We start from the raw sequence: 12170 nt of genomic DNA on the forward strand, positions 1-12170 counted from the left end.
CTCTTGGTCATGACCATGTTCCATCATCGTGGTTTCCACTTCATCGATTCTTTTCTCCGCCGCTATGACTCCCTTGTTAAGATCTGAGATTGATTTCGCTAAGTCGGCTGAAACTGTCTATAATGTCTTTTTTGAGCTCTTGCAACATTGCCAGTAAGTCCGATCTACGGATCGGTGGGTCTTCGAGCTCTCCTGATCTCGTCGGAGGGGAATGTATCTGGATCATAGCTTGTAGTTGATTACGTTTCTGGGCTTCTGCGGATCGCATCACGGTCTTGATGTCACCAGACCCTTGATTTTTCGGTTATGGAGTTTGCTTGGACATATTGCTGACTGTGTGGAGGGGGTGTTGAAGGGGGTTGTGCTTGCTCTAGTTGCCCCCAAAGCTGGCCCTAAGCCCCCGTCTCTTGTCTGCAGAGTCCCTCTGGTGTTACGTTGGGTCCCCTGAGGCCAGTGGATTCTTCCAAAACCTGTATATCTTGACGCCTTATGCTGCACATCTTGGGAACAATGAATCTCAGGATCTGTTTAGGCGTGAGTGCCTTCTCATATCAGATATTGCCCAGATACTGCCTCAATTCGTTCTTTCTTGTGGTGGTGGTGCCTCTAGGGAGCTACTGTGCTTATTTGAAGCTCTTTCGTGTCCCGGCATCAGGTCTTCATCCCTGACTCTAATTGAGTAAGTCCTTTCGGGTTTACTATCCTTTTACATTCTTTGGGGGTCCTCCGTTGAGGCTTGAGTTAGGAGGGTGTCTTCTCCTTTCTCAGTGCTTTGTGGCCCTCTGGGTTTGTAAGGGCGTTTAACACAGATAATACTTCTCCCCTTTCAGTCACCTACAGGGTCGCCCGTGCTTTGGCCCTATCTTGGAGTGCCATCATGGGTCTCCTCACCTCCTACTACCTAAGGAGTGCCCAGTCCACTGACCGATTTACATAGGCATATGAGACTGTTATATCTTCTTGTCGCCAATGCAACTGGCATTACCCCTGCAGCCACTGCGCCATTTATTTATGCTTTGCATCCGTGGTTTCAGTTGTGCAGTGCTTATGTTTGTGCTGTGCTTATGGAAAGTTGGTGTCACTGGGCCATTGTCCCCAGTATGGCAGGGCACTCGTCGCATTGGGTTGTAGGTGGTTTATTTGTGATAGTATTTGCTGCCTTGTATGCCACCCCGGGTTCCAGATAATCAGTCGCTTTCTTTTTTTTTTTCCCCCGCAATGTATTTATATACGTGCCTCCTTCGTTGTCCCCTCCCCAGGACTCCTCACCTCTAGCGGGTGGGCGGACCGTTGCTTTGGGTCTGTAGCCTTCTGCCTTGCTCTGCTTCCGAGCACTTGAGATGGGGCGGCCGTCCCCTTGAAGCTGCGGATGCTCACTTGTTGCTGGTGGCGTCCGCCTCCTCCTCTATCCGCTCTCGGGCTCCTCCTGTAGCGGCTCGGTCCGTGCTGCTTCCCTCGCGACCGCAAGGCGAGGGAAGGGAGGGGAGGGGGGGTGAAGGACCACAGTCCACCACCGATTTTTGTGCGATCCGCAGCAGTCACCCTCAGCTCTGCTGCGTGATTTAGGCTGCTTTCGCCGTCTCCTTCCCCCCGATGCAGAGATACTGCCTGGGGCAGAGTTTCTGGCTGCAAGTCTGCCTCTCCGGAATCCTCAGCCGTTCGGCAGGTCGCGGCCGCCATTTTGGCGGGGAGCACAGTCCGCACCACAAAACTACTCAGAACTTCTCCAGGAATGCGCCTTGCTGCCTCATTTTTCCCCTGTCTGTGCCCCAGGTATTCATATACCCATGGGTCGTTTTGCTGGGGTCTGCAGGCGTTTTTAAAGTGGGATTTGGGCCTTGAGGTGGAGTGGGATCACGGAGCTCCCCAAGAAGGCATCCGTATACGTCCTCGGCTGGCCAGGCCCCCAACCAGATGGAATTCTTAATGCAAGTGCAGTTACCCCATTATTATATTTCCTTCTCTTTCTCTTACTTTGGTCTCAATGTCATGATGCTGTATATTAATGGATGGTATGTACATTTTCACTTATTTACGTATTGAATTTGTTGTAATTCATATATGTGTTCATGCAATAACTGTCATTTATATCTGGCTATGTTTTACCATATAGCAGAGAGTATAGCCCTGAAGAATGATATTGAATTTCTGAAATGCATTGGCATTAAATCTCACTACTTTATTTGTTAGCCTCCTTTTTTGGCTCTCTCTCTTCCTAAGGACATTTCTTGAATTTTGAACACTTTAAAATTAAAGATTTTTGATTTTGGACAAATGTAATCTTGTTCTTGGAGTATGATCTACAAGAAGTATATTATATGTAGCAAGAACGTTTTTTGTTTACTTTAACGTGAATGGATCCCACAAAAGTAGCATGTAACCTCATATGGGGTACTACATGTGAGCAACTGTATAGCCGAGCAATTTCCCTCGGTTTTTCTTCTTTATGTTTTCTCTAGGATCAGGTGTCTCTGGGCTTTGCAGAGCCTGCTCCGTTGAACACAATCTCTACTATTTATGACTTGATGCATTAATTTTTTGAATTGTTTTCAAATTTTGCAAAATATTTGGCAGGGCACACCTTGGCGCTTTCCAGTTTTTCTATTTTTGAGAGACATTCAGGTGCAAACATGCCCTTGTAAAGACATTTGCTATAAGCATTTCTATAAAAAATGTCATTCGAAGTCATTGAAGGTTATGAGATCAAAACATGCAGAAACATTAGGTTTCACAACGGAAGAAGCAACAGCCATTTTGGGCCTTATCAGTGACTCTTCTATAGGTGCATCTAATATTTCATCTAAAGACCCAGCCAAACATATAAAACAATTGGAATACCTTATCAGAAAAGACATTTATCGTAAACTGCATGCCATCACCCCAGAAAATGGGAAGCTATCCACAACAAATGTTCGTTAGACCCAATTCTTCTCACTATCCAAGAACTTTCTAAAAATCGTACCACCGTGGATGCAGAGATCGCGGAAATTGAAAAAGAATTAATGGAGAATCTTGGTAAGGAAGATTATGACACCATCTTGACCGAGATCAATCATAAATTGGAAAGTTATAAGAATGAATTAGAACAGAAGAAGATATGTAAATTCAAAAGGGACATGTATGACTATCTGAATGAGGAAGTGTACATGTGGATGGAAAAATATGGACCACGCCCTACCACCAGACCACACAGTAACATCCTAACGACTCTAGTAATACCTCGAGTTCTGACACAGACACGTCACGCGAAACAACTAGCAGAGCAGGAACATCAACCGTTGCGAATGACTCCCCTATTCCAGAACAGACAAATGCCTCGCCTGTGGCTTTTTTAGGAACACGAAAAAAAGAATGCGACGTGTCAAAAGGAAGTCAAAAATAGGATCCCTTAACAAGACAACAGCAGAGGAAAACTTAGTAATCAACATTTCTGAGAGACCACTAACACTAGTCGAAATAAAGACTCTTCAAAAAGGTTTGATTTTTGAGCCTAGATATGGAACATCACTGTTTGACAGCAAAGTTGACGTCTTTAGGTTCACGAGAAAACTTAAACTGAAGGTATTTTTTGATGAACTTGCCAATAACAAACAGATTTCGTCCAAAGATGATGAACCAGATTATCAAGAATTTAAAGCAAAAAGTCACTTTATTCCGCCCATCACAGTACCATCAGTAGAGATTTTTCAAAGAAAAGTGACAAAGGATTTTGAAAAGTTGAACTTTAAACACCCCACCCATAAGAACTTGCAACCACACGAGATGAGTCTCATTAAGAATTTGTATTGAACTAAGGAGATCACCATCCGCCCAGCAGACAAGGGTGGTGCATTGGTCATTTTGAATACGAGAGACTATGAAGCTGAATGTTGGAGACACAAACATCTATGCGCCACTAGACAGAGACCGAACAGTTGAGATCAAATTTAATCTAGAAGAACTTTTGAAAAAAGCCCAAGATCTGAACTGGATTAACCACAATACATTAAAACTTTTGTACAATCAACATCCCAGGATCCCTAATATGTATACGATTCCTAAGGTTCATAAAGACGCACTACATCCCCAGGCAGGCCGATAGTGGCTGGCATGAACAGTATATCACAACCTCTTGATAAATATGTAGACTTCTTTCTACAACCACTCATACAGCAAACAGAGACTCACATTAAGGACACAACTCATTTCCTCCAACTACTGAAATTGACCACATACGACAAGAACTTCTTTTCACCATAGATGTCAAGAGTTTATATAGATCGATTCTGCATGATCTCGGACAACAGGCCATAGAGTGGATGCTCCTAAGAACATCAGAAATACGAGCACAAAAGGAATTTATTCTCATACTACTACAGTTCATCTCTGTGAACTCTTATTTTCAGTTTTAAGGATAAGTTCTTTTTACAGGTCTCGGGCACAGCCATGGGAGCAACAATGGCTCCAATGTATGCAAATTGTTTCATGTTTAAGTTTGAAACAGACCATGTCCTGACTCACGCAGAATGGAAATGTAAGATACATCTGTGGATAAGATACATGGACTATATCTTTGGCATCTGTTCTGGTACCTTCCATGAATTTGCTCCATTTTTTGAATACCTCAACAGTATTTACCCACGTATACAGTTGAAATGTGAATCATCCAATACCAAAATTCATTTTCTTGATGTGAAAATAAAAATGGATATAAATGGCTTCGGCGCTACCTTATTCCGTAAAAAGATGGATAGAAACAATTTGCTGCATCGTTTAAGTTTCCACGGACCAAATCTGATTCCGAATTTACGGTTTAGTCAGTTGCTACGAGTAAAAAGAATTGTGAGTGATCGAGAGGACTACAACAGGGAACATACAAAAATGTGTGAGAAATTCTTAGCACGTGGGTACACGAAAACAGACATAGATAAAGCAACAGCAAGGATAAATACACTGAAGAGTGAAACCCTTTTGTCCACTACCAAGACCACAAAGGACACTATAAGGTTGGTGTAAGTTTCCAAATTTTATCACAAAGTCGCCAAATCAAGAAAATCATCCATCAGAATTGGCAAATACTTACCTGTGACCAGAGGGTGTTGCACCTTTTCAAGGAACCACCAATTTTGCCTACCAAAGAAGCAGGAATCTCCAGGATGAACTTGTTTCTACTAGACTAGAGATGAGAAGTCCTAGAACACGACGAGTCAGAACCTTCCCTTGTTTACACTGTGCAAACTGTAGCTTTGTTAGCAAGGGAGACACTATTAACCACTCACGAACATGCCAGAAAATCAAGTTAAAACACTATGCTACATGTGACAGCTCCAATATCAATTTTATGTAATCAAGTGCCTGTGTGGGTTACACTATGTAGGCAAATCCAAAAGAATGGTTAAACAAGGTGGAATGAGCACCAGTCCTGTATACGTAACTCCAATATGAATTCTGCAGTTGCCCGTCATTGGGTAGAGAAAAAACACAATTTATCACAAATTAGATTCCAGGGAGGTTGTGAGTACATCGAACCCACATGAGAACATGGATCTAAAACTTGATAAAAGAGAAACCTTTTGGACTGACCGAATGGGTTGTTTGAGCCCGTTTGGCATGAATGAAGAGATTAATTTTGAATGTTACATCTAATTAGAAGATACTTCAGAGAATATTTTTCCTGTTGACCACAGTACATATCTTGTATAGATGATAAAGCCTGACAGGCATGGACATCACAAAGCCCTTTAGACACTGACTAATTGCATAAGGCACATTTGAACATAGGAATATTTCAAGACACCCTATTTCCTCACCAAAGAAAACTTTTGAGCACTGGGGTACTATTTGTTATAGACATATGGGTGTTGGTTAGAATTATCATATGAGCCTGTACTCATAGCTTTGATACAGAGTTTTACCCATCTGCAACATGATATTAGTATTTGTAGTGTTGTTTACCCGTCCAAATCATCTGACTTAATGCAATGATTTAGTCCCACTCTGTTAGCGATGATTGAAACCCAGCGAAACAATAGTGTATCTGCTCTCGAGGGTAGATGAGTAGTAAAGCCTTTACAACATTTCACTTACATCGCTTTCCATTTAATATTGATGTGGTAACACTTCAGTATTGATATACACTTAACAGTCAGTTGTACATACTCGACAACTATAATTGAGGGGTATGTTAGTGATAATTGAAATCCTGTGAAATAAGAATGTATCTGCTCTCCAGGATAGATGGAGTAGTGAAGTCTTTACAACATTTCACTTACATCAGAACCCCCTCGCTTTTCATTTATATTGAGACTTCATTAGCATCGATGTGGTAACATTGCGGTATTGACATTCACTCAACGGTCAGTTGTACATACCCGGCTACTAGGATTGAGGGACTCCTGTTATTTTAATTGAGTGACCAAACAGTAATTGAGTAGTAAAGCATTTATAATGTTTACACACATCTGAACTCCTTCGCATTACATTTAAATTGAGACTTCACTATTATTGATGTGGTAACACTGCAGTACTGATATTTACTTAAATGTGAGCCGTACACACTCGGCAACTGTAATTGAGTGATTCCTCATGAGTTGCCATGACACCCGTCAGCTGGTCGACATTTTGCCTCCGTGTACGTGAGCGTATCAAGTAAAACAGGCAGTTATAGTACGTTATATTACTGCATTAGAGGGTTTAGGCATATATTGTCTTAAATTATTTCATTCACGATTGTATCAATTCAGTAGTATGCTTTATGCACACACTTGGTGTTTTGCACGTCCCTGCAGAGGCTGCACAGCCGAAGCTGGGACATGAGACACTTAAAATGTAGACACACCCTCAGGAGTGTCGAATCCAGGCGTCTCCAGTGAACACCATGGCAACCAGTTATAAATAACTGACAGAGCGCCGCATGTGCACTCCTCATTTCAATTTAGACACGGCGGCTGCAAGTGAAGCTTCGTGCTCACGGAAAGGAACACAGTACTTTAGATGAACAACCCTATAGTGGATATAACACTTATTTCCCTGGATTTTCTCATAGACTCTACACACAGCTGCTGATTCGTAGGAGGATTATTTGTTTCGCACTAACACTAGCCGACCACAGGAGCGTTATCTATGTCAGTACTAGCTTAACAGTGACACGTTTACACACCATTCTGATGGTATTTACAATACCTACACAACCACGTATTATTTATTTGCAGGTGAATATCGATTTACTTGATGTTTAGTTTGTTTAGGAGCCCTAAAAACAGTGGGCAGTCACCTTAAGGTACCTAGTTAAACTATTACTTTGTAATCAGAATTCTTAATGCAACTGCAGTTACCTCATTAGAATGTTTCCTTCTCTTTTTCTTACTTTGGTCTCAATGTCATGATGCTGTATATTAATGGCTGGTGGGTACATTTATACTTATTTACGTAATGAATATGTTGTAATTCATATGTGTTCATGAAATAACTTATTTATATATGACTATGTTTTACCATATAGCAGAGAGTATAGCCCTGAAGAAGGAGATTGAATCTCCGAAATGCATTGGCATTAAATCTCTCCACCTTATTTGTTAGCCCCCCTTTTTTTTGCTCTCTCTTCCTAAGGAAATGTCTTGAATTTGCAACACTTTAAAATTAAAGATTTTTGATTTTGGACAAATGTCATCTTGTTCTTGGAGTATAATCTACAAGAAGTATATTATATGAAGCAAGTACGTTTTTTGTTTACTTTAACGTGAATGGATCCCACAAAATGAGCATGGAACCTCATATGGGGTACTATATGTGAGCGACTGTATAGCTGAGCAATTTCAGTCGGTTTTTCTTCTTTATGTTTTCACTAGGCTGAGGTGTCGCTGGGCTTCGCACAGTCTGTTCCTTTGAACACAATATCTACTATTTATGAGTAGATGCATTAATTTTTTGATTTTTTTTCTCACAGTTTTCAAAATATTTGGCAGTGCACACCTTGGCACTTTCCAGTTTGACACCAAGCCCTCCCTTGAGTAAACATATTGTTTCTGGGCCCCCCACCTAGGGGATTGCGCCCCCCTCCTGGAGGGCCCAAAGGATGTCCAGGGGGCCCCAGGTTCTTTAAAACATGGATTAAGGTGACTGTTTTTAATAGAAAATATAAGCATTAGAAAATCTGCTTATATATTATATTAAAATCAGCCATCTTAATCCATTTTTAAAGAGTAGTCTGGGCCCCTCTGGACATCCTCAGGCCCCCCCTTAGGAGTGCCAGCCCTTCAGTTTGAAGACCCTGCATTAAGGCCAGTCTCTCAACGAACTGCCTATGCCTCCCTCACCCAGCCTTACAACCAAGGAAACAAGAAACCTTTGTCGAGTACAGCACTGCCCTCATTCTGATTTAGAGACCCTGTATTGTGTCCATCAGCTAGTTGCGCATGGTAGCACAAGCTAGTGCCCTAGTATAGCTTAGGCATACCGTCAAAGGGACTGTAGCAAGTCTAACAGTCTTAGGGAACATAGCAAGAAATACTCATACCTGGTCATCTGAAACCTCTACACAGCGGATAGAGAAAGGAGGTTTGAGGTAAGCAAATCCCAGTAATGGAGGTCTTGAGCAACTTGTAATAAACTGCAAAAAATAAAGGATTAGAAGAGGGCATATGTTAGTTGACTATTTCAATACAGTACTGACCAGGCATTCTCCAAAAGAACAATGCCTGTTTTTTGTTGCTTTTGCAGTCGACATTATGCCTATGTTACAATACAATAGAACTACAGGCAACCCACAATACTCAAGACATCTTTACCTTCAGAAACATGGCTCTTTCCTCTGATGTGAAGTCATTGGCGAGAATGTCCCAGAGCCAGATTATGACTCTATGGCTACCATGAAAGCCACCATAATACACAGTGTGTCTCCTGAAAAGTGACAAGTAATGACATTGATTACAAGGAACCAGAGAGCATAATTCCATTTTAGGTATCTTCTTGCCATCAGGGTTAATTGTGGAGTGTGTTACTTAAAAACCTTGAATGTGGCAATAACTCCTGAGGTTTGGGGAGAGCTTCAGTGGTTAACGAGCCACCAGCCGGAGTCTTTCTGCTGAGGCTCGCATCAGACCAAAGGCTATTAGCACACCGGGCTGACATCTGTTGCGCTAATATTCTCCCATATGCCATCTTCGCTTAAAAAACTACCAACAAAAATCACTGCCTAGTATAGGGAAAAGTGACCCTGTCCCGTTTCCATGTCATCCAATGAGTGGACAGGAGGAGGCCCCGTAACAGGACTGGATGTAGCAGAGGCAGGTAATGAGGGGTAATGGCATGTTCATGGGGAGAAGTGGGAGGTAGGGTGGACTGCATGGGGGCTGTTAGCCGAGGGGTGGAGAGGGCATGGAGATCGGCAGGAAAAAGAAACTGGTGGCTGAGGTGTGGCACAGGAGGCTGGAAAGGAATGTAGGCGTATACTGACAGATCCAGTTCAGGTTCCCCTCCTCCTGATTGATTGGTGCAACTCCCCTGGACACTAATGGAATTTATAATTCCAAATCAAGTTATGGACTACTACTTGGTCATTTATTTTACATTTAGGTAGCAAAGCATGTTTTCAATAGAAGCATAACAACTGGAGTAGTTAAACGTGTGAGACGAAATGCAGGGACTGGATGGAGCCCAGTTGGGTTAATGCATCACAAACAAGATACTTGACTTCTCATTAAAGCGAATCATGTTTAGTCCCCAAGTTTTCCTAAACACAGTCTTCTAACTGTACCAACAAGGACAATGCTGAAATACCACTGTTTTCCTGTAACTTGGGATCTGAGCTGCTTCATCAATTATACATTATAATAATAATAATAATATTAATAATAATAATAATAATAATAATAAAGCATTTATACAAACCCTTAGGTCAGGTATCTGAGGGCTGATTATTATTACCCATATCGATCTCGGATGGATGAAAGGCTGAGTTTGGCCCTGCCCGGATTCGAACCGGCATATAATTAATGTTGGTTCAAAAAGGGGGTCTAGACTGATATACTAGGCCAGCAGATGTTAGATTATTGGAATTTGTAATTATAATAACCCTAAGCAGTGTCTGGGTGAAAAGAATGCCCATCAACACTGCATACTGTTGTTAACTGGATATCACCCAAAATGTAAACATGCTTCATTACACAAATATATAAAATCACTTCCACATGTAAAACACATACAAAACAATAAAATAAAATACTTGCAGAAAATGGTAACAAAAAAAATAAATCTACAAACGTGCAAAGTAAGCGAACTAACAAGCTCAATTACCCAACTGTCCTCAAGCACTCATGAATATGCCTCTTTACTACATTGTTTTCTTCAACTTGTTGTTATCCAATACTCGGGTCCTGTGAATTGCTGAGCATTCATAAAGTACTAGTTGAGGACCTTCCAAAAACACCCTACAGGTTTCAATCACATAAGGTAGATGGGGGCAGGGGGATTTTTGTCAGGGGCTACGGAGACTTTACAGATGGGCACTTTTGCAGATAGACCTTCCTGTTGGGCGAGGAGGAACAATAGGAATCGGGAACACCTATAATTCCGTCTGCTGGCCTTCCATTTACTTAGTGACATTACCCACTGGTTATAATAATCCTTGTAAAGTGGTTTATCGAGCTATGAAGGCAACCAAAGCCGTGCGTGCGGGTGTAACAGTTAACTGGCTGTGGTTGGGATACGAGAAAAAACGAATGTTCGGCCGTTTTATATTCACAAACTGTTAAATGCTGATAGAGTGAACGACATGGCTTTCATGTTGTGCAGAAAATAGTAAAGTGTTGCTAGGATTGGTTCATAGACGCATAGGGAACCATTTAAGATTGCTTTACTGTTGTTGATGCATGCAGGTCTTAAGAAAACAGGCTCTGTGTACGGGTAGGATTCTACATGCTTTTGGCACATACTTCATTGGGACCTGACCTGGGTGTACCTAGAGGTCTCAACTTTCCCCTTGCCATGCGCGAGATGGCCATCCAGCCCCGTTTCTTTCCTTGGAATTCTGGGACGTGTAGCTTCCTAAAATTCAAAATGGGAAACAACATGGCTACATGGTCTTCTTATGCATGGAATGGGGAAACCTGTGAGCTCCGTGTAACCTGAGGTGAGTAAACAGATTGTGCATTTTATCAATGTCAGTTATGGCGTGTTTGGGCATTATGGTGATGAGACGGTTTTCTGTGGGTTAGTGTTTCTGCATTGCACATAAGTATGCATTCTGGGTCTGTTTTTATTCGTTGTGTGTGGAGTAGAGACTTAAGTGGGGAGATGGCATGAACGTTATGGTGGGAGACTGAAAGACTTAGCATAGTTGAGGGGCATCTGTTACAATAACTTAGTTTGTGGGAGTTTGAATGAAAGGTATGTCTAATGGGGATGCATTGATAATGAAGGATACAATCATGTACTACCAGGTGTTTTCTCTGAATCTGTGGTAGAGAGCCTGTGTGACGTCATTAATCCAAGATAGCCACCGTTATGGATACCAATTTCATATTTGAGTTGTTACTGCTTTTAGGGTGGTTCTATGAAAAATGTGCTAAGTAGGTTTTTTGTTAAACACGATCAAAGAAACAGAAAAGTTTATAGAAGGAATGTTTTCATATCTTTTACTGTTTCCGAGATACAGCCTCGTAAATTATTGCTACTTCATCGCAAACCTTGACTTTATGCTCACTAAATTAGAACATTTGAAATAATTAGCAACTTTCTCGTTGAAATATACTATTCATTAAAACTACAATAGCGATTTACATTTTAAGAGAGAAATTAAGTTTTTTTTTTGTCAAAATCTTTTTATTGAAACATCAGTTCACATTGACATCTTTAACAGTATAACCAATGGCAAGGATATTTGAATACAGTTCAACCATACATCATTGTTCTCCTGCCTAGAACTCAACGCATAGCGCTGAGACCAATTAATTTAACAGTGGATTGACATTTCATTTTAACCATTATATTTCATTTGTGACATCATTGTTACTGTTACTCTTGGGGGTGTATTGCTGCAGTTGTATGTAAAAAAAGAAAAGAAGAAGAAGGAAAAAAAAAAAAAAAAAAGGGGGGGGGGGAATTTATTTTCCACCGGTTCACTCCATAGCCCGGGTGTTGTTCTTGGTGTCTGCTATTCTCATGTTCTGGCGTTAGATCGCCATGTCCCTTGT

The 12170-nt window shown here is 41.4% G+C and overlaps 1 protein-coding gene across 2 annotated transcripts in view; it reads right to left on the reverse strand.

Moving 5' to 3' along the window:
- UBE3B (ubiquitin protein ligase E3B) overlaps positions 1-12170 on the reverse strand; it is a 2019282-nt gene that overhangs the window by 18762 nt on the left and 1988350 nt on the right. For both annotated transcript variants that reach the window (XM_069619417.1, XM_069619418.1), the window contains exons 26-27: positions 8766-8877; positions 8495-8587 (exon numbers count right to left, since the gene is read on the reverse strand). In XM_069619417.1, coding sequence (XP_069475518.1) covers positions 8495-8587; positions 8766-8877 — 205 coding nt within the window. The remainder of the gene's footprint in view (positions 1-8494; positions 8588-8765; positions 8878-12170) is intronic.

The sequence above is a fragment of the Ambystoma mexicanum genome, chromosome 10 (genome assembly GCF_040938575.1).
Source record: "Ambystoma mexicanum isolate Mex_15411 chromosome 10, UKY_AmexF1_1, whole genome shotgun sequence".
Classification (NCBI taxonomy): domain Eukaryota; kingdom Metazoa; phylum Chordata; class Amphibia; order Caudata; family Ambystomatidae; genus Ambystoma; species Ambystoma mexicanum.